This window comes from Aplysia californica, unplaced genomic scaffold, assembly GCF_000002075.1.
Source record: "Aplysia californica isolate F4 #8 unplaced genomic scaffold, AplCal3.0 scaffold00269, whole genome shotgun sequence".
Classification (NCBI taxonomy): domain Eukaryota; kingdom Metazoa; phylum Mollusca; class Gastropoda; order Aplysiida; family Aplysiidae; genus Aplysia; species Aplysia californica.
Genome location: NW_004797539.1, coordinates 478,964 through 501,980, shown reverse-complemented (window position 1 = coordinate 501,980; position 23,017 = coordinate 478,964). Strand labels below are relative to the sequence as shown.

The window sequence follows — 23,017 nt, the reverse complement described above, 5'->3', positions numbered from 1 at the left end:
AAAGGTCTTTGGAAAAGTAGAAAGGAGACAGAGTGAACCTTTTTAAACAAGTTGAGCTGTATTACAATGAATACACTTTTCACAATCCTGAGTTTGTACTCAAAATCAAAACTGATTTGTAGGACCAGTTGCTGTAGCACAGCCAATCATGCACTTGGTTAACTCATGGAAGTTCTAGATCTATTTCATGGGAGCTCTTATAGCTTTTCTTCCTTCTGACAAAAACTTTTCTCTCTGTCCCAAGTCCTGGAAGGGAACAACTTGGTAACTGTAAGGGTTTACCCTCTTTCAACACAGGTTATATAAATTTAAGAGGCAGGACTCCTAAAGTTAATGTCCCTCTCCAATAGGAGGACCAAGACAAGTAAGCACAGAGACTTCAAAAGTCCTCAAACAATCCAACACTCAAGAATACCTTTTGTAAATTCAAACCACAGTCATCCATTCCACAGCTCACCATGAAACAGTTCACAGCACACCCAGGAACCAGGTGCTTTTCTGATGAAGTTCATGAAGTGAACAATTAAGTTGCTAAAATTACCAAAAACATGCAAACAGACCATTTTGTAGAATGCACTTCAGGAAGTTCAATACAGGTACAACCTGGATCTTTAGGATAAAAATTCGCATACTGAAGACGGCATAATTTTGATACAGAAAAGTTTATTTTTACTACAAATATTGTCAGACAATTCAAGGGAATCATAGACTGAATGAACACCTATTATGAAAACAATTCACATATATAACCAATCACTCTAAATCACATTCACACAGCACTTACAGCAATATGGTCCGATAAAATACACCTTGGTATTCAGCAGGGTTGCCAGTTTTCTGGCTTAAGCCGAAATCCTGCTTTCGCAGCTTTTCTGGCCGAGATCGGTAGAGCCATGAAAATGTTTCCTGCCTGGTCGGAAAATTGTAACCTGACACTGGCTAAGCCTGAAGGAAGACCAGAACGGGTCATTGAACTCTTGTGCATTTCCGGTTGGTCGGTTGGAGCTGAGCATTATTCTTTTCTTTTTTTTTACGAACAAATAAGTAGCCTACCTAGTATTTAAGCAATCCAAATAATCAAAACAAACTGCATTTAGCAGATGGAAAAACAAAGCAATAAAAAGCAAAAACAGAAAAAAAACAGCTACAAGCCTTTATGCTCTAGCAGACTTCCAAAGAAAAGAAATACTCTCACAGTCAAGAAAGAGGGAGGGGTCAAAAACTGGCTGGCACCTCCTCCAAGAGCAGAAAGTAATTTCTTTCAAGACCTTCCCCCATCCATTACACGCATCAATATGCAATTATTGGTGAGATCTATTTTTTTTTTTTATATTTAGGCTTTTCTAATAATAGGCCTAGGCCTATGCATTAAATATTTTGCCACATGTTAATATCTTATCTGTTTTAAATGAAATGCCGCCCACCGCGCATAGAATTTTACACAGAAAAATTTTCAGACTTTTTAGTCAGAGCCTGCTGACCAAAACTCTTTTTTGGGTTGAAAAACCCTGTTTACTGAAATTGCTCCCAAAATTTAGTTAATGAAATGGCAGTGACAGGATACCATTTATTTGATGGTATAGTTGTTTTAGTTTTTATTATAAAAGCATCTACTAATCTTCCCTCCTGCCAATACAATGTGTGTAGTAGAGAGTGCATGTCTGTTTCAGTGGTTTTGTTGTTCCATGTAAGGAGTAGAAGAATATTGAGTTGTTCGTTTAACAGATGGATAGTACAGGAGTGGGACCACTACTGTAGGCACCCTCTGACCCAATACACTCAATCTCAACACATTTTTATTTGATTTCATCGGGTTCATATCTTTGATCCTCGATCTCAACTCATTGGGGTTTTCTCTGAACTCATTTCAAATGATATCGAACACAACTTTTTTCTATCAGAAAGGTGAAGCATATTGGAATACACATTAGACTAGAGTATCAAATTATCAGACTCATGCTTAAAGTTGGGCTATACTTTCACCATTTCCTGTCTTAGACTTGGGACTATCACACAGAAATTATGTCACTCTTGGTAATTATGAATGTGAGGCCTCATTAGAAATGGAATGCTGTTTATTATTGTAAAGGATACAAATTCTATTAAAGGCCTTGGCTTGACTTAAGACCACCTTTTTAAATTTCATTAAACTGGCAGCATACTGAAGGCAACAGTCTAAAGGAATTCAAGTGTCATTATTTTGTTGTATTTTCCTTGGTGGCAAGACGGAAGAGGAAAACAAGGATTGAAGTTTGATCTCTAGACAATTGTTTTTCCTCTTCAAGTGCTTCAACAAAGACAAATATATTCGGGTGATAGCTATTGAAGCTCTTGGAGAAGTGGCAATGGAAGGATTCACAGCCTGTGTGCAAACTGATGTTCTGGCTGGCCCTAAGTGTAGGAGGGAATTTTGACGTGGGTTGTAAGTACTCTTTTTGCAGGTAGGTCAAGAAAACATCCACAGGTTGGCCATCTTCAGTCTGTGGTGCTTCAGCCGTTGATGCGAAATGAGAAGCATCTTCTACCCCACATTCAAACACTTGAAAATGTCAGAGTGTATTTTATCGCAAGACCAATTTATTCAACTCACTCGCTGCCGGCGCCTCAGCTCAGAAAAAGCCGCTGCATGCCAGATTTTTTTTTACCTTTTTCAAAATCCAGTTACTCTGTACTTATTATTTATGTTAGATTTATTAAATTTGGCAGTTTCAGTACGAGATGTTGAGCTTTACAGAACAGAAAGAATTCTGACTCTATGTTATTTTGTTCATATCATGTTTTATAGCTTTTCAAAAAATGACAAATTTTGGGAACTAAAACTTTTTAAAAGTAAGCCAAACTAGCCAGTACAATATTTTGCTGTTTTGATGAGAGCGTAGAAGTTTCTGTTCTAAAATACACACAAAAATAAGTAACAAAACAAAGAAAACTAAATTGATAAGTTTACGACGACTTGGGCTACACTATTTCAAGCGTCACTACTTGAATCATTAGTCGTCGTACTAGACTCAGTACTAGATCTAGTATTTAGTGCTAGATCTAGCTCCTATTGCTGTCGAGAGGTGATCTACCTCTTTCTCTCATCTCAAACTACCATCACTACCATTATTTTGCACTTCATCATCTCAATCTGAGTTCAATGAATCATAATGGATTCAGAATCTCTGAAACTACGAGCCGTTTTCAATTCGTATCGGCATGAGCGTTTTTCCGACTTCAGCTGCCAGACGTTCAAAACAAAACCCAGAAATAGGACAAAGGGAACTCCCATTCCAAAAATAGGCAGAACTTCAAGGGAAATCATTCTAATAAAGTGAAACTGTTCTGAGTGGTCAAAGGGACGTTACTCTAGTAATTGGGCTATGCCGTTGCCGCTTATGCGTCGGCAATTAGTAGAAATAAAGAGGAAAGTACGCCACCGACAGGGGTGCAGTAGAGGCCGTGAGCGGTCGTCGCCTTTTGACCGACACAGGCACGGCAACGGCAGTGATGTTCGCTACCCACAAATGCAACTAGAATAACAACTTAGTTATGGAGGAAGAGTCTCTGCAAAATTTGTATATGTTGCGATAATTCATGTATCATTTTATGCATTCGACACCATGGTGACACTCACCCATTGTCCATCCATAGTTTGCTTCAACAATGGATGCTAACCCAACATGTTGAGATAAGAGTAACCTATTTCAACAAATGTGCTAACATGCTGAGATCGAGTGTTCCCCTTCGACTACTCACAGAATGTCGGTTTCAGCGGAAAAAAGGGCTTGGTGTGAATTTCAAAATGTTTTGTTTACAATTTGAAAAGAGGCTTGCACTAACCTGACCCCTATAGAACACCAACAACAAAAGAATCAGTTATCACGACTATTTTTCAAATGTCATCTTTTATGAGAAAATCTGTAAAAATCAACTTCAATGTCAACTGCCTTTTTTTTGTGAAACTTCAATGTGTTGGCCAAGTCGTAGCGCAGTTGAGCTATAACAGTCACGTCAACACCCCAGTCAGACGCTTTCTTCAGTATATGCTGAAAGAGAAATTAAAAGTAAATTTAATAATGGGAAAAATATTAGACTTCAGTTTAGGTAGCTGCATATGGTACAAAGTACATACAGTGGAGTCTTCTTTTCTCTTTATCTCCAAGGATAACATTTGCTCAGATAACCAGGGGACCAATTTGCTCAATAAGTAATACTGGAAGGCAGCACAGGTGATCCTAGTTCAAATTCCCCCCCCCCCCCGAAGTATTCTTGAAAATAAGTTGAGTGGAGAATATTCACAACTTTCCTCCCATTTTCTTTGATCCTCTCAGAAACCAACATTAAAAGTTGAGTCTCTTAAATAACCTTACTACTGAGCTGAAGGGATTTGAAACCCACAGTTCAACTGTCTCTGTCAGTGAGGAGCAAGCACCTAACGAGTACATTATTATCATTACTTGCTAGACCAAAACCAAGGTTGAAATATTAAAAGAAAAATAAAGCTGAAAATAATACACATATCACATCATAGGCATCTTTAAACCACATGCAGGAATTTATCACAAGTCTTTGGAGTTATGCAGATGTATTCAAATAATATATTAATATATAACAATAATAATAATATATATCTATAACATTTATGTAGCGCATTTCCAAAAAAGTAGCTCAATGCGCTTTACATTGGAAAACCCATTTCCAAAACCTTTCTTACTACTTCCTTTCTTCTCATGCAATATGCACGCGTGCACACATGCACACGCACACACACACACACGCGCGTGCACACACACACACACACACACACACACACACACACACACACACACACACACACCCACACACACTATTTTCATTCAGACGTAGGCACAAAACAACTATAATAAAAAATAATGTTAAAAGATTATGAAGGATAGGCAATCTAAGAAGTCAACAGCAATACACATTTATGGTTAATTCAACAGTAGCCCTAGTCCAGACGGTAGGAAACTACTTTTGTATCTTTCTTTGTTTGTTCTTCGTGGTATGTGTCTGCCACTGCATGACCTTACAGTTAGTGTAGAAAAGGGGTGTGATGGGTGGTTTGTTTATAATGCTGTTAATCCTTTTCTCATCAGTTCTATATCAAAATCATATGTGAGGTGTGCTGACAAAATTAGTTACTTCTCGGGCTTCAGCCTTATGGAAATTGATATTGAACATGAACTTGATAGGTGAAGTTTGTACAATTTGTAGGCATGGAATAGTAAAAGACACAGTAAACTTGAACAAAATGGCAACAATTGAAAATCTATAAATCTGACCCCGGTGTCGATTTTCAGCCGATATCTCCATTCTTGGATCGTGAGAAGTAACTCATTTTGTCAGCACACCTCACATATTCAGAGATCGTGCTGGATTTCTTTATGATTCAGTCAAATTTTTCTGTCTTGCATCCAACAGTTTCCAGCCCAGCAGCAAATACAAAAAAGCATTACGCTTTCCATCATGGAATGGTAAAAAAAGGACATTATCTTGTCAACATGAAAACTTCTTTATTTCCCTTAAAAGAACTCTTTGATTTAAATTAAATTTTTATCCACAAGAGCAGCATGGGGATACCAGTCTAGATCATCACTTCATTTTGGACAAACTATTCTTCTTATTGTTATTCTGTGGCACGGGAGGAATACAAAACTTTCAACCTGTCAACAGTTCTCAAACCGCTTCTTGTGTTTGTAAAAACTAAATGAAAGGGACAGCAAAATTCTTACCTCTCGTGTTGAAGTTTTGTGTAAAGAGTACACACTGTTTGTAGACAATTTCAAACCTGCTTGCAAAAACACCATATCTATACCTGTAAAATTGACAGAAAACGAAATAACGAAATCAGTACCCAAAGAAACAGAACATAATATTATCCTGCAACCTCTCAGAGGTGTCATCATCATCCCAGACACTTTGAAACTTTTTAGAGATATTAAATAGCCTAGGGATGAACAGCATGGTGTCTATGGGGTTGTCACACTGCATGCACCCCCTCCCCCCCCCCACTCTAGAGCTGAAAAGGGAAAAAAATCATCAAAAGGATGGTTTACCTTAGCACATTAAAAAGGTTTCTGTAAACTGAGAATGAACCTGCTTTCATCAAAGCTGAAGAAAATGTCAACTGGCCATGATAATGGTAAAATTCTGTCAGGAACAGATAAGGAAAAAAAGGGGGAAAAGTGGTCCACACAAAAGCTTCAATCAATCACATGAAAACTGAGAAAACAGAGGCAGCTCATAATAAATATGTAACAGCCAGCAACAAAATTCTAAAACTCATTAAATAAAATCAGACAAGATAAGATAAATATTTATTGTCTAGATCCAGGCACATTGGTATGGTGTACCACCACGTACACACTCGTGCACACACACACACACCCATACACACATAAGTGAAGATCGGAAATGTTTAGTCTGTAAATATACAGTCTGACCTCATTATACAACCACCCCTCCTCCCCCCATCTCATTATACTACCACCAGGTTTTGCTGATGCACGAAAGGGAACACATATTCTAAACATACTATTTGCCCCTTTAAACTACTGTCCATCTGACTGGTACAACCTTTACTAAAGTAATCAAATTTGCCCTGCAACACCACCAGCCAACTGGCCATCAGAGGTACACATTGCATATGGCAACCACTCAGCAACAGCGCAATGATTATCTCCGAGAAACAAAAGACTTTCAGCTCTAAATACATGTAATTCACTGACAAAAAACTTTTCAAACACTGGTCACAAATCAAAATCATGTAGCTTAACATTATGCAGTCAGGGCTATTTAACAACAGAGGACAGCATTAGAACCCATTTATGCTGCCAGCCTCACTTTACTGCCAAATTCATGCTCGTCTCCAGGTTGGTGAGATAAAGAGGTTTTTGACAGTTTCTATACATGATAACAAGAAAATAAAATCCTCTTTTATACCTTGATTATGCTTGGTTCCAAAAGGTGGGTTCATGATGACAGTGTCAAATTTTCCATGGAGCCTGTTCACAACCTCTGAGCTCGCCAGAGACTTCACATCACACTCCAACAAATCTATATTGGTCATTTCAAACTCATCGAGATTCGCCGAGCAAGTTGCTAAAGCATCCTCGTCAATATCAATTCCAAGAACATATCTGACAAATAGAAAAGCATGACTATCACCATCCCATCAGTGAACAAGAAGCTTCAAGAAAACATACATAGGCAATTTAATAAGCATTATTTTGTAAACATGTCTGATGATAGCGAAGGAAAGTTGACTGCTTCATATATCACTAGATCATCTTGAAATTAATTCTTTAAACTGCAATTGTGCTTATTCCAAAAACTAAAACTGAAAGGGAGTCAAAGTCAAAGCCTTTTATAACACATATATTCATAGGGTGCATTATAAACATTTGGCTAGAAACGTGTAGACAACTGAATTTGACACCCACACAATCACATTATTGAACTTGCAATTAAAAGGAATAAAACTAACCCAGAGCCGAGCATGGAAGCTCCAACACTTAACACACCACAGCCAACACCAAGATCTGCAACAGTTTTGTCAACCAAATCATCGTACGTTGATGTTATTGTGTGAAGCATACAAGCTGAAAAGAGAAAAAAAAACCCTGATATTTACACCAAGATAGGCCACCAATATTCATGACATGCAATCGAATCTGTCCAAGATAACCATCCGTTGAAAGGAGAAAAGTGGACATATTTGATATGATCCTCTTGAAATGTCTTAATAGAAAAAATGCAAGAGGGGCAGGGGAAAGTGGTCATTTGTACAGATGATTTGACAAGTGTTCGTTAGAGCAGGTTCAACTGTATTTCAAAATTATATTTTTTCATTCAATATTGACAATGATTAGGCCACATTGGAACCAAAGAATCAAACACTTTTGACTGTTCTATAACCCTTACTGCAAGACATGTGCTTTTATGGAAGTAGCCGTATCCATTATAAGTGAACACTGATACATATATTTGATACTAGGTTCTGTATGAACTTTCACAAGAATATATATATATGTGAGGCAGTGTGGTGAAATCAGGCGCTCGTCAAAATAATCAAACTCAAACTGAAGAAACTGGCATTTCTCCCGCAGGTTTGGGAATTTTTATCGAGTTTTCGTTTTTTGGCTCAACATCTTTCATGCCCATAAAAGTTTTAAAGAATACATTTCTGTGTGGATTTTACTGAAAAACACAGATTAAAGGCATAATAGATGGAAATTTTCAGTTTCCATAGATCTCAAACTTTGGCAATAACGCAACTTTGGCGGCCATTTTCTTGCTAATTTGACCTCTGAAACCAGGCGACCCCCACCTTCTTCAATTGCCAATATCTTGACTTTTATCCAATATAAATGGACACTTTTTCCATCAAAAGCAAGGCAAATGGACAGGCTTTAAGATGATACCAATAACTTCATATGCCCCAAAATTGACGAGCGCCTGATTCCACCGCTTCGTGACACATGATATATATTATAAATAGGCACAAAGTGTTTCCCAAAAGAAATCTGCATCTGCCTGTTTTATTTCATACTTGTTCTCTAGTCCCGTTCTGTCATCTGCTTTCATCTCTACTTTCTCCCTTCCCCCACCCCCATTCTCTTCTCTCCTTTACTCCTGACTCCTGACTTCTACAGCTACTCCTGACTCCTTTTAACTGATGTCTTTCAGCCACACCCCTGATCTTAGTTTAGGTAACATTGAATACCTAGCCTTCTCAGATAACGGGAAGCTGCATACATTAAAGATCCCTTGGTCCTAAAATCAATAGTAAGAGTAGGCTTCAGCTACAACCCAAGCAAAATTCAAAATTAATTCCTACCAGGTCAGCATAAAAACATAGTGTATCTTCAAAATCAAAATGTGGCTGCCTGAAAACAAGGGGCCCTTCAAACTAGGAAAAACAGTCGCATAGGTAAAAATCAGTTGCACAGCAGGTTGAAGAACCAGCAGTTGACTGCCTCTGAGATCTAGCAAGATTTCATGCAAAGTGCCAAATCATTAACACACAGTACCAATATTACCTCATATTGGCAAATTAAAAATGTTAACGTACCAGCAATGTGAGGAGTAGTAGGGTACTGCTCCAATTTGACTTTGGGATTTTCAAAAACTTCAACATCTTGTAAGTATCCCTCTAGTTCTTTAAGCCTCATAGGTTTTCGAGCAGCAGCCATTATGATAGAATATCTTAATCTGAGGGGGAGATGAGACAGAAAATCAAACACATTTCTAAATGCAATATAGATATCTATGTGTAGTTGAAAATGTACAAGTGAAACATGCATAATGAAAAAATTAACTGTCAATTACTATTACAGTTTCAATATACAGTCAAACTTCGTTATATCGCTTACCTTGGGACGAGCATGAAGTTGACAGTGCTGTGGGGATGGCAGTACAATGAAGTATTCATGTCTTATGTTAAATACATGAAAGCACCGACTGCTCAACGTCAAAGGAACTTGATTATTATCGATCACTAGATGAAGTAATGCACTATCTCCCTGCGATCTGTCACTTAGACGTGAGCGAGAGTCTTCACTAAATAAAAGCCCCAGCCCAAAGCATTTTTCAGCCTGTAAGTTATTTTGGGCTGACTGGTGACATGTATTTTGACGGGGGGGAAGGAGATGGCAGGGTTCCTTTAAAGTTTCTTCGGGTGACTTAAAATTGAATTCCACTTTTTAAAAGAATACTGACCAAGGCCTAAAGATAATAAGCATATTTTCATAATTAGAGCATCACACGGGGAGCGAAATTTGATGCTGAAGTACAAAGTCATGCTTTGTTTTAATTGTACTCTTCTAAATGACACACAGTATTGTGTTCGCTTGCCACACACTACATCACTACAGATCTATCCATATTGCCTGAAATCTAAGACACAGACAAGGATGGGGAGGGAGCAAATCAGTGAAAAGCATTTGATCTAGACTTAGGCCTGGCCCGTAGAGACTTGTGAGTGAAATATTTGTAAAGCAACCATCCAGTGGATGTGCCATGTGTTGTGTGTAGCTTTGTGTGTACTGTGTGTGTGTGGCTCTGGCGGCCAGTTCGCTGGCAGTATAACGGAATAAATTTATACTTAGTCAAATAAGGACCGCACAACTGAGACAGTTGGTGGAGGGCAGTGTAAAGGTGCAAATACAATGATTATATAAGGAATTCTTTTCGTACATTGACAAAACCTGTCGGTAAGCGAGGCTGGTGGTTAAATGGGGGGCAGTACAATGAGCCTTGTTCAACTGTACTCAGTTAGGGGCGGTTACAATAATATTTGAAAATACAGTAATGAACAGAAAACAGGGCATCAGCTAGAAAAGTGACTGATCTTTCATTAAACTACATGAACATGAAACAAAAAATTTAATGTGTCCATATTTTTTTCCCCTTGCTAAGGAAAACAAATGGTTGAAAAAGTACAAAAGAATCTTCCAAATTTCTTAAAATTATAAGGGTCTGAAAATATAGAGTTTAAGGAGAATAGAGGTGAATGAAGACATGACTGATTTGACTGAGTTTATACACATCACATCCTCCAAAATGGGCATAGAATTTGAATTTAAAGATAAATCCTTTTATGACATTCTAGAGTTCATAAAAAGTAGATCTAGTATTTAATAAAATTTATGGTAGCGTTAATTGCGACAGAGTGATGCTGTGACAACTAATGCTGCGTTAATTGCGACAGAGTGACTACTTACTGTGACCCAAAAAAATTTTTTTAAGAAAAAAGAAGGTAAATTTTTACTTTTACTCCCGTCCCGCACACAGATGCACTGCTTTGGGGGTCAAAGTGCAGTATTGTTTGATGCAGATCACACATAAACTATGCTTATAAAGCCACCAAAACTGTCCCAAAACAATTATTTTTTAGAAAATTTCAAACCAAACATGTAAAATAATGTATCAAATTATGGGTTAAAACAGCCCCTGTATATGTAACCTCCCAGATTTTTTTAAATACAGGGGGCCCCCCTGAACCCCCCCCCCCCCCCCATTCTAGATCTAGTTATCTAGATCTAGAGTAATAAAGCTTGATTAAGAACAATCAAATATTTCAAAAACTATTAATTTCCAACAGAAATGAAGTTGATATTTGTGTTCAGCGCATCAATATTTAGTAGAAAATGGACAACTGGTGTTAAATGTGAGACGGGAGGAAAAGTAAAAGAATACCAAAAAGAAAAACAAACACACACAAACACACATGCACAGACTCGCACTCACACACACAGACAAACAAACACACACGTACGCTTGTGGCCTTATACACACACACACACACACACGCACGCACACACACACCAAACTAACAGACAAACAAAGACAGCCGCAGCTCTTTTCTTCTTGTTGTTGTTGCTGTAGTTACCCCTAGGGATTTTTGTTGCTGTTGTATGCTGTGATGTTTTGTTGAAATATTTGTTGCCTCGACTCAACTTTTCAGAAAGTCTTTGTAGATTTTTACCACACTCTTTAAGTCCGCCTTCTCAACTGTTTCAGTTTCAGGTGATTTCTTCCTAAAGGCAACCAAATTTTCATCTTTAAATATAGCAAAAAAGCTTTGTCAAATTCGTCATAAGATTTGAATGCCTGCTCTAGAAAGCCTTCCATCTTGTAAGGCTGAGACTAGCCGAGAATCGAGATAACTAGGACCACGCTGGCTGGGAGAAGCGAAAAAGGGAGACGATGTTATTTGTAATGTTAGATAGACTAGCCAATCTAGATCTAGATCTAGATATTAGATCTTATCACCAGGGCAAAAGAGTTTCGTGTTCACTCTGTCGAAATTAAGGCTGCGTTAGTAGTCACAGCGTCACTCTGTCGCAATTAACACTACCAAAATTTATTGAGCAAAAAAGAACACCAGAAAATTTTAACACCAAATTTAGAGGCAAAAGGCAACAAGTGATTATAATATTAATATATATGGCTTAAAATTAAGTATCTCTATCTGTTTGGGTGTTTCTGTGGGAGTAATGGCCTCCGTTCCAGTGGTGATCAAGTTATCGACACAAGCAGTTCTTGAGCTGCTAGCTTTAGTCTCAAGACCAAAAAGTCACTCAATGCAAAAGGGAATGGAACGTAAATCTAGATTCTAGATCTAATCTACATCTCTAGATCTAGAATCTAGATCTAGGAGAAACTCAGTCTCAGACTAAGCCATTTACTTGACAAGAGCTAAACTTCAACTCTTGACTGGAACACTGACACACTGTTGTGAACTTCATACATATAGATCTAGATCTAGCACATATGATAGCCTAGGCTGGGTTGTGTACGAGTGTGAGTTAGTTGAAGTGACTAGATTTCAAGGTCTAACCAATCTAGAGATAAACAGACGATTTCTAGCTCTACTAGATCTAGATCTAGATCTAGATGTAGATCTCGAGAATTAGATCTAGAATCTAGATCTAGATCTAGATCTAGATCTAGATCTAGATATAGATAGATCTTATTTATAAGAACTCATCCTCATCCATGAAATTGAGACTGCATGTGTTTCTACCTTCTTGTAACTTATCAAGTTATAAACGAACAATTATGACTAATCGAAATCAGGAAAAGTAACAAAATTGGGGCTACCAAATCAACGGGGACCATTCACCACCGAAACTCCCCAGCAGAGAGTCTGCTCCGCTGCCCAGTCTCCAACTTCGTCAGCCTCTTTACTTTCGTTTTCAGAGAGAAACCGGAAACCACTGACTGACCGTCTCAAAAACCCAAAGGCTACTTACTCTTGCTGAAAAAATGCTATGCCAGTTATTCCATTCTTGTTCGGAATTTTCACATTCTATGCACATTGGGTGGGTAATGTTGACTTGAAAACACATCTTAATTATTTTTTAAAAACACACATATTGTAAAACAAAGCAAGATAATGGTGATGAATACCACTGAAAGGGATTTATATGAAGTATGATTTATCAATGCAAATCTGAGTTGCCCTTTCATTTGAAGTTTTTGCCGAAATCAAATTGTCTGGCCAACCAACGCATTTGCTGTCGTCCATGCTTCGAAAACACAACGTTTAAAACCAAAACCAAAGAGGATCACTTGATAACGTTGCTTGTAGGTGTTTAAATTGGTAACGTCATAGATTTCGTTGTATAACTGTAATATTTTGAATGGCTTTACAAACTGTGCCTCATTACTTTTCTGGGTTCCTTTAGTTCGATCGTAAATATTCATTTCCTTGTGTGCCTTGTTTGCCTTGGCTTTGGAACTTGGGTTTATTTTGTCTCTGCTGACAGTGACCGTGCTGAGGTGTTGAGGAGACTTGGGAGTTGGGAGACCGGGTGGTGGTTGGATTCGGATTTGATACAGGACCTACATTTCTACTTGGTCATAGCCACTGTGCTAGAAAACCCAGCAAACAAAGTCTTTTTTTCTGGAATTCTTTTGTCTGCGCTAGATCTACCACCTCTAACTGTTACTGGGGACTGGTTGGTGGAGGCTGTGCGCACCATTTCACTTTCGGCGATTTTGTAGTTTCGTTCGTTATAGTCAAGAGTAGGGAGGTTTCAGCTGACCTTTAAAAAAATATGGAGGTGGGGGGGTTCAGGGGGGCATGCCCCCCTGAATTTTATCCTAATTTGATGTTTTGCAGTTAGGTTGCATCCCTGCTCTTTGTGTAGCCTAATTCAAATAGTATTTGGTCTTCAAGACTTCTGGATTTCTTCTCTGGATGTAAACAAATGGATCGTGGACTTTAACGAACGGAACTACAAGATCACCTCACTTTCTTATTAGCCTAATCTTACATAATTATAACTTAGTCTATAGTCTATAGATTAGTAATAATCTAGATATCTACTTGGGAAAATCACAATAAAATAGATTTCTAGATATACAGCATCATACGGGGCAGAATTTTTTAAACACTGAGATGATTGCAAGTCAGTAGGCCTATGGCATTAAGAATGCAGAATAGTCATTTTTTCAACTAAAATTTTCAGACCTGTCCTGGCCAGCGTAGCACTGGTACCCAGTACCTGCACTGAGCGATTTCGCTCCATACTGTAAAGGACTGAGAGTGCTCCCTGTATTAGGGTAATAAACTTTTTGGAGTTTCTCATTGCGGAAGGAAAGATCTAGAGGCTACTACAAAATAATCCAGACCTGCCTTTCATGCCGATTTTTTACTACAAATGTCAAGCATTCCGATTTTCCCAATTTTGATTACGCATATTCTGATTTTTTGTTTGTCTCTTACGACTGACCCAAAAAGTCAAACCCAAACAATAAGACTGCGCCTTCTCTTTAAGACCGGAAGCACCTGTAAGACTCAGAAAGAACTTAGAATGCTATTTTGTAGAATAATGATACTGGATCTATAGTAGAAGACCCGGGCAAGTGATTTCTTATAATCGGACAAAGTACCTCTAAGTACATGATAGTAAAGTATCTTTGAATCGGAGTAGTATTGATCTGGCATTCGGACTTTGACACGACTCTAGATCTACTTTCGCTTTTGTTACCAACCAGAATTTTCAGATGGCATCCCGATAACTTAAACAACTATGACATGCGAATGATCAATCAGCTACTCCTTTAAATTGTTTGAAACGGGTGTTCGCATTACATGACATTACCTCCTGTGAGTACCGCGTGCGTGTGTCGGAGACCTTCGTTTGTCGAGGTCAACAAAGTGGAGAGTGAATGGCCACCCCTGGAAAATTTTGTATCAACTTGGCAGGTGCCCTGAGTGATTTGTCATTGATCCTGATTTTTTTCCCCAAATCCTGATTTTTTCCCCCCCGAAATCTTAAGTTTTAGATTTTATGGAGTGGCAGGTCTGAATAATCCCAAATGGAAGACTTCCAATTAAGAACAAACTGATGTTTCTTCTATTGAAACTGTTTTTAAGCTGGTATTTTACATATATTTCAAGTTTAAAAAATGATAATTGAAAACTTGTAAAGCTGTTTTTAAAGGCTTACTATTTAAAATCCAAAGCTGAAAATACCACTGGATGCGGCATTTAAAGCTCTACAGTACTTTGCCTTTGAAAAGACAGTATATGCCCTATTTAATTGATCATCAATCTTTCTACAAAGCATTCAAAAGCTTGGGTGCTAATTTTTTTGACGGGTTGATCTTGCATTCTGACGGCAAGGAGCTTCGGTTTCCCCAGCTCAATAGTTTATTTTTGTCCATATTTTAAATAATTATACAAACAAAAGTATGACACTAATTGAAAATCTGTCTTCCCCTCCATGATGATAAAACACCACATAAAAATTATAAATAGTACACATGATATATTATGTGTAAAATGTTTCTTAAACAACCTTGAAATACCTGCAGCTGGGGTTAAAATTGAGATGTCATCCCCTGGAAGTCCATTGGTTGTAAAATGTGATATTATATATATAGTAACGATAATAACAGGCATCATGCATTATAATTGGAAGAAGTAGAGATATATTTAATTGTAAGATAAGAAAGTACGTTTTAACAAGGGGCCTTTAATCATTATGTGTCCTGTCATTTAGACCATGATCAGTTGACTTTTCATAATTTGTTGTATAATTGGCATACAAAACACAAAACATACAAGGCTTAGACAAGCACAAGCATTAAAGTATTGGTCATCTCCTATTCTCTAAAGTGTAGCTGCGTGTGTCACTTTTTACAAATATAAATTTAGTTTCTAATTTAACAAAATCTGTCATTCTAAAATCCATTGTTATGCTCATTTGTGCTCCGTATTCTAAAAAAATGGCATTTAGTGGAGGGGGACAGGGGGCTGACTCAGCAGCAATTTGAAAAAAGTTTAAATATATATAGCCTTAAGCAATTCAATTCATTCTCAACTTTTATGATAATTTTTATAGTATTGCAATGCTATTTTTAAAAATTCAGGTTTACCTCTGTCTTGTTTTTCAGAGTAAAGACTAGTCATTCAAGATGGATGCAGATTTGTATGATGAATTTGGAAACTACATAGGACCAGAATTGGACAGTGACGACGATGATGATGACGATGAGGAGGAGGAGCAAGAAGATGATGATGATTATGTCGACAGAGATGTATGTTTTTGTTTGTTATTTTTTTACACGACAACCTATAAAAAGTTCCTCAGTAAAGTTTGCATGAATACTTTGTCTTTGGGGGTTTTTTTTCGGCATGCTACAGTAATCTCCGCCGAAAAGCATGCTCCACTCAAATGCTCGTTTTTGTTATATGACATGTTTTTTTACTCTATAATTGAGACATACGAATGCATGGTCTCTGCCTGTAAATGCACGTTTGGTTCGCGAAATACACTGATGTGTAAAGCTTGACAGGAGGACATTTTTGCTGCAACCCTCACAGCTTGCATGAGACAAGTGTAGACAACCGGATATTCGACGAGACTGCCCCTTACGCAGAACAAAAAATGTAGTAGACAGCGTTTTTATACCCAACTGTCAATGAGCACATAGGTTAAGGACTGGGCGAGCATTATGTTTGGGGAAGGCATTGACTATTATTTCTTTTGATTGGTCGCTCGAAACACGTCCTTAGGTGGGGGGGGGGGGGGGTTCTCATTGGTGTTCGTGTGACTGTAATGTTAAAAACACTGGACAGGCTATAGGATAGTATTATTAGTCTATTGATTTGCTGTGCTTAAAGAACTTATAAGGTACTTGTTCAACGAATCGCTTTAGAATAATAATAATAATAATAAATAGCATTTATACTGCGCATTTCCATTTCCTAAAAGATGCTCAATGCGCATTACAATGAAAAAGACATCACATCTTAAAAATTAATCGACACAAATGTGTACGTAAAACAAAGTATTATACATATAATATAAATGCATATGTGTAAAATTTTATACCAGAAAAACAGTCTCGCAGTGAGGTTGAAAATGTGTTCACTAAAAATATACAATGCAATAAAAATTCACGAACAGTCAAAATACAGTTGAAACGTGAGTAACTAGAAACATTCATTAAAACATTAATTCTATACAGATAGAAAAACATTTCCACTCTATCTCTCTCTCTCTCTCTCTCTCTCTCTCTCTCTCTCTCTCTCTCTCTCTCTGTCTGTCTGTCTCTCTCTCTCTCCCTCTCTCTCTCTCCCTCTCCCTCTATCTCTCTCTCTCTTTCTCTCTCCCTCTCTCGCTATCTCTCTCTTTTCTCTCTCTTTTCTCTCTCTATCTCTCTCTTTTTCTCTCTCTCATTCTCACTCGCTATTTCTTCAGTCTCACAGTCTGGCATACACATGCATATATATCACAGTACATCATTATGACAGGTATGCTTTTGTGAATAAAAAATGCTTCAGCTGATTTTTGAAAATGGTCTCTTACAATGTCTTATGTCATCCTTGCATTAAAATTTACTGAGTTGCAATGGATGACACATAGTCATGAATGATGGCTTGGAAATCTGTGTGGCTGAGCTCTCTTGATAGCACCAGCAGTTTCCTCATCTGTTCCTTGCATGTTAATGCATTTAAAATCAGTATAGTGAGTCGGCCTTTCTGCTTTTTTTCCACCGCTCATTCAACGCCTTTTTAGTCATAACTGTGATCTGGGAATCCTTTACTGGCTTCACAAAAGTCACTTTTTGTCACCTTGTTGGTGAAAGCTACCCCATATCCCCTAATTAGGTTACTAAATATCAAGGAAATGAGATGGTTGCGTCCCTTCCCCCGTTTGCACAGGTTCACATAAACGCAGACTCCATGTAAATGCCCACTTATAAGCCCTACCGAGGGGCGACTACTGTAGTAGTTCTAATTTATTGATTAAAAATCTTTACTGGTCTAGTCTGAATTGCTCACAGTAGCTTGTGTGAACACAGCATACTTTTGACACACTGGTCGTAGCGCGTGAATGTTATTACTGTTAAGTTTTGTGAAACTGAATTATGAATTGCTATGAACGAATTGCTAATGTTTTGTTTATATGCTCATGAATAACACCAACCCCTCTTTTTTGGGCATGGTGGGAGTTCTACATAGACACCCTGGGACTAAATCAATTAATACATGTGTGTGGAAATCATTGAAAGCAATTCTTTAAAATGTAATGCGTCTTATTCTAGTCATTGCTGAATATTTTCTTGGATAAAATACCACAAGAGTTTTTTTTCTTGTCTTCACAATATTGTTTTTACATCCCAAGGATGAGGATGACATGGACCAGGATGCTGTGGACAACCAAGCAGATATGCAAGTTGTTCTTCATGAAGATAAAAAGTACTATCCAACACCTGAAGAGGTGTATGGTCCTGAAGTTGAGGTAAGTTGGCTGTAACTGAACATTACTTAGCTCCAAATCTGTTGTATTTTTCCCTTTTCTTAAATACATTTAAATATATTTTATATCCCAAGCACTTCACATTTGGAGGGAGAATTAGATATTTTGTATCTGTATTTATTTTTCTTGGATTTCTAACTTATATGTTTAGTATCAATGTCTCTGTTATTTTTTATTCCTGAATGTAATATTTGACATTTTGCATTTTCAGACTATAGTACAAGAAGAGGACACACAACCACTAACGGGTGAGTTTTCTTTGCTGTATTCTTTTTGACTTGCTATGGGAGGACATTTTAATCACAATATTTATTTAGCACCATTATGTACAGTCAAGCTTGCTCCAATGGCCACCTGTTTAAGACAATGACCTGTACAAATGGCCACTTCTCTCTCCACCCCCCCCTTTTTTTTTTTTACATTATAGTGACAATGTTTAAGACAGTCTCATGTCTAAGACAACACTTTTCTCCTCTACAATGGGTGGCCATCTTGGACAATTAGACAATTTTGACTGTATTTGCCTTGTATGAAAACTTTGTAATCTCATGCATGATTCCAAACGTTATTTGCGACCTCCATTTTATTATTTTCATAATTGATGTGATTGATGATTTAAATTTATTTGATTTACTTTCAGAGCCAATCATTGCTCCTGTGAAGAATAAGAAATTCAGCATGGTGGAACAGAACTTGCCAATGACAACGTACAACATGGAGTAAGTGCCTTTCTTCACTGGAAATGTCTGATTTTGTATATCAAAGATATGTATATGCTTGTTCTTTTCTTACAAAACACACATTCTCTGTACTCTTGTTCTCTTATTATCATGAACACATTTCAACTGTTTGGTGTAAAACTCCGTTTTGCGCCACTTTGAAAAGTGACATATGATGGAGTCATACACAGAGCAGTTGATTTGTTGCTCTGTTCTTTAATTTTGGAGTGTGTGTGTGGGGGGGGGGGAGGATTCAGAACAGCCTCTTGTACGAATCACTCTCATGACATTACTTTTTTTTTTTCCAGTAAAAATATAGTAGAGCTATTTTGTCTTTCTTTTGTGATGTTTCTGTTATATTTACTTTTTAATTCTTGTCTTTTTTCCCCCTCAGATTTTTGGCAGATCTAATGGACACTCCCAGCCTCATAAGAAATGTAACCGTCTGTGGTCATTTACACCATGGCAAGGTTAGTTATTTTTGCTCACGGCCCATGTGTTTTGTCTGTGTTGTTCCCCAAAACCTCTGACACTGAAGAGAGTCACTGAAGTTATCGTCATTTTTCCATTAATTTGTTCTACTTTAAAAAGTTTCTCCTTTACAGTTATTTCAAGTAAAATGTCGATCTAGCAGGATCCATATTTGCCTGATAAGACCTACTGTCTATGGACAAGTTTTTTTTTCTCTGCATACCTTACCAGAAAAATTAAGTTAGCTGTCAAGGTTACATGCTTGGTTTTGCTGGTGTCTGAGCAGCATAATACACTGACTTTAGCTAACGATTTATTTTGGCAAACTGGAAGGTTCAGTCAGTGATGGCCATTAAAAGAGATTGTAGAGTTAACGGAGACAGATTTTTTAGCACCTTAACCAAACTAATGACCATTAATTGATTTATTTGTGTAATTTATTATTTTAAAATATCTGCAGACATCCTTCGTTGACTGTCTTTTGGAGCAAACCCACCCTGAGATTGTTGGAGACTATGACTCGGATGTGAGTGTGACTATACCTAATTATGAGAACTCCGATAAGAAGTACTTGCCGGTTTGTTTGGCTTTTGGGTTTTTTTCCAGTCCCAGAAGGCATCTCATTTTTTTTTTAATGTGTTTAAAGGATAGTTAGTGTACAGCATTTAATTGGAGGAGGGATGGACGTTTTTCATATTTGCTTGTGCTGTTGATTTGCAACATACCAGTCAATATAATATTCATTCAGTGTCTTGTATTTGATCTTACATACTTATTCACAACTGAAAATGATGTTTTGCTGAACCTTTTCGTATTTCTTGTGCTTTCTAGATGAGGTACACAGACACACTGTTCACAGAACAAGAGGTGAGTAGCAGAACCAATTCTGTGTCTACTACCATGTTCAAGTTTGTGTTGGGTCCACTTGGCCAGATTTATATAGATTCTTCACATCCTAGGGTATTTAATTGTTTAACATTCTTATCTAGCTCAAAATTAAAAGTGAATGCTTTGTACTGTGTACCACACAGTAAAAGGTATTTTGTTTGGTACTCTCACTGGCCTGCAAACAAAGGCAGAAATGATTAAAGGAACAAAGGAAATATCTGCAGCCCACAAGTTTGTGCACCACTTGTTTCTAACATTTCTGTCCTCTTGAATGACAATGATCCTCTTGTTGGTTTGGATAATTGTTCAAGTTCACTTAGTACTTTTCATGAATAATTGTTTTATCTTGAAATGGAAATGTGTTCATGTTTATCTTAACTGTCCTTATTGTTGTTGTACCTATATTTTAGTTTCTAGTATTGCATTGCATTTTCAAAGTAATGATAAATAAATTTTTTACTTTATTTTATATTCCAGCGAGGTGTGAGCATCAAGTCGACACCAGTGACACTGCTGTTGCCAGACACCAAAGGGAAGTCTTTTCTGCTCAATGTCATGGATACACCAGGTACATTTTCCTTGTTGCCTCTTATATTATTTTTTATTAATTACCACTTTTCAATTATAATAATTGTCCTATATAATGTTTTTCTTCTCTGTTTTTCTTAAAGCAAGGCCATACATCTTCACAAATGCAGCTCAGTGTAGTGTGGTGAAGTGAAAAAAAAAAAGATCAACATTGCATGAGTGTGCTGGTATCAATTCAAATGAAATAGATGGTTCTTACTTTCCTTTTGTAACCAATAGTCATAGCCAGGGCAGGACTGGTGTTTATGTTATGATGGTTATGGTCTTTGCCATTGCATGCAGATGGCGGGAATTGAGTTCCTGTGTGTAGAAGTTGACTTTATCGAGTACCTGTGTCTATCTTCTGGGGTGCTGTATGATCAGGCAGGGTCAAAGTAGCCCGCCACGGAAAAGATGTAAACTGTGTTGATGAGGGCATAAGTCATTTACGTACAGTGCAACTAAGGCTAGCAGTTTGTAATGTATTGCCTCGTTCTATTCCCCAGGGCATGTGAACTTCTCCGATGAGACAACAGCTGCTTTTAGACTCAGTGATGGAGTGGTCATCTTCATTGACGCTGCTGAAGGAGTGAGTGTTTCACTATTGTGGGATGTAGTTATTGTCCCGAAAATCCTTTATTTTTCCTGTCAAAGGGTTTTTTCTTCTGTGAAAGAGTATAGAGTATTTTTGGTCTTTTTATCCTTTCCTGTGATGTTTACTTCCCTCAGAAGAAGGATTTGCCTTGCATTTGGTGGTTCTTGGGTTTGAGAAGCCTCAACTAGTGACATTTACCTGGATCTATCATAACTTTTTTTACTGATGTCCTGTATTTCAGATGATGCTGAATACAGAGCGCCTGATTAAGCATGCGATGCAAGAACGGTTGGCTGTGACCGTCTTCATCAACAAGATTGACCGACTGATTCTTGAGCTGAAGCTCCCACCTCTGGATGCCTACTTCAAGCTGAGGCAAATTGTTGATGAGGTCAACTCTATCATCAGGTAATGGGCCCTGTCTCCTTGAAAACATTTTTATTGTGAATGTTTTACAACACCATGAACACAATTTAGATCGTTCTGGAGATAGGCTGCTGTGTACCTACCTGTTAAAGCCAACCTGGGTTGAGTGGAATACAACATCCCATCAGAGAGAAGAGATATAAATGCTCATGACAAAATAATATTTTAGATGGGAGTCAACACTCGCGTCTTCTGCGTTTAAAGGTGAAAGGCCAGATCATTAAAGCTTTGTTTTCGAGAGCACTAGTGCTGCTAAATGGAGATTGTCATTTTTTAATTGATCCACTACTCCTGTATTTTGCAAAGATCTGTTCTAGTTGCTAGTAATTAGCTCTGTATATATATCCAGAATGAAAGGGTATACAGATGTTGGTAGAACAAAATTGTAACAGTGTCCCATTTTTCTTTCTTTTATAGAAATGTAAATTCTTTTGTTAAGTTTTACTTTAAAATCTAGAGGGAATGAAGTAACTCCCCTGTGATGGTCAGTATGTTTGTTCTTGTTCTCGGCCACAGCTTGTATGCAGAGGACGACACCAATCAGATGGTCTCACCCTTGTTGGGCAACGTTTGTTTTGCCAGCTCCTACTATCGCTTCTGCTTCACCCTGAAGTCCTTTGCCAAGATCTATGCTGATACATATGGTAGGTTAAAGGTCTCAGTTGAGTTGAAGGGTTATGGTTGTGCTGTGGTGTTGTTTTCTCCCAGTACTTTGAGGTAGCATTTCTCTTGTACAAGTCTGTTTGTAGCGAATGTGTCAGCTATTGTCCTGAGTCAGCAGTAACTTTCACTCAGTGATGACGTTCGGATACATATCACTTTTGCTCTCAACGGGCAGTTGGAGGGGGGCACCTTTAGTCCTGCTTCTTTTCCTTCAATATTTCAATATTTGTTGATTTTCCTCTTACCAAGTGACTGTTATCATGTCAATTTGCTTCTCTTTACTCAAAAAAACTTTCTCTTCAGCTTTTGATGGGACTGAATTTAGTTATGTTCATTTCAGATTTAAAATGCTGTTGAGGTTCCAGTGTCTGTTCTGAATACCATAGGTGTCATTCCCCCCC

The 23,017-nt window shown here is 37.7% G+C and overlaps 2 protein-coding genes across 5 annotated transcripts in view; one reads left to right on the top strand and one right to left on the bottom strand.

Moving 5' to 3' along the window:
* Positions 1-643: 643 nt before the first annotated feature.
* Positions 644-12,807, bottom strand: LOC101854507 (rRNA N6-adenosine-methyltransferase METTL5). 2 transcript variants are annotated; one of them, XM_013084034.2, is made up of 7 exons: positions 12,610-12,807; positions 9,077-9,216; positions 7,490-7,604; positions 6,946-7,142; positions 5,736-5,818; positions 3,735-4,028; positions 644-3,637 (listed from the first exon to the last, which is right to left on the bottom strand). In XM_013084034.2, the coding sequence occupies exons 2-6, from the start codon at positions 9,195-9,197 to the stop codon at positions 3,882-3,884; spliced, it is 663 nt and encodes a 220-aa protein (XP_012939488.1). In that variant the 5' UTR covers positions 9,198-9,216; positions 12,610-12,807; the 3' UTR covers positions 644-3,637; positions 3,735-3,881. The 2 variants fall into 2 exon arrangements, with proteins under 2 accessions (XP_012939488.1, XP_035826340.1); XM_035970447.1 differs by lacking the exon at positions 12,610-12,807 and adding an exon at positions 9,378-10,390.
* Positions 12,808-12,995: 188 nt separating this feature from the next.
* The window catches only part of LOC101854095 (116 kDa U5 small nuclear ribonucleoprotein component), a 25,730-nt gene continuing 15,708 nt past the window's right edge, over positions 12,996-23,017 (top strand). The window contains exons 1-12 of one of the 3 annotated variants that reach the window (XM_005101049.3): positions 12,996-13,091; positions 15,916-16,059; positions 18,153-18,269; positions 18,499-18,535; positions 18,928-19,006; positions 19,401-19,476; positions 19,938-20,003; positions 20,309-20,344; positions 20,843-20,933; positions 21,439-21,521; positions 21,769-21,935; positions 22,470-22,597. In XM_005101049.3, coding sequence (XP_005101106.1) covers positions 15,937-16,059; positions 18,153-18,269; positions 18,499-18,535; positions 18,928-19,006; positions 19,401-19,476; positions 19,938-20,003; positions 20,309-20,344; positions 20,843-20,933; positions 21,439-21,521; positions 21,769-21,935; positions 22,470-22,597 — 1,003 coding nt within the window. In that variant the 5' untranslated portion in view covers positions 12,996-13,091; positions 15,916-15,936. Of the gene's footprint in view, positions 13,112-15,915; positions 16,060-18,152; positions 18,270-18,498; positions 18,536-18,927; positions 19,007-19,400; positions 19,477-19,937; positions 20,004-20,308; positions 20,345-20,842; positions 20,934-21,438; positions 21,522-21,768; positions 21,936-22,469; positions 22,598-23,017 lie in introns of all 3 variants that reach the window. The other 2 variants (XM_005101048.3, XM_035970446.1) reach the window with 2 other exon arrangements.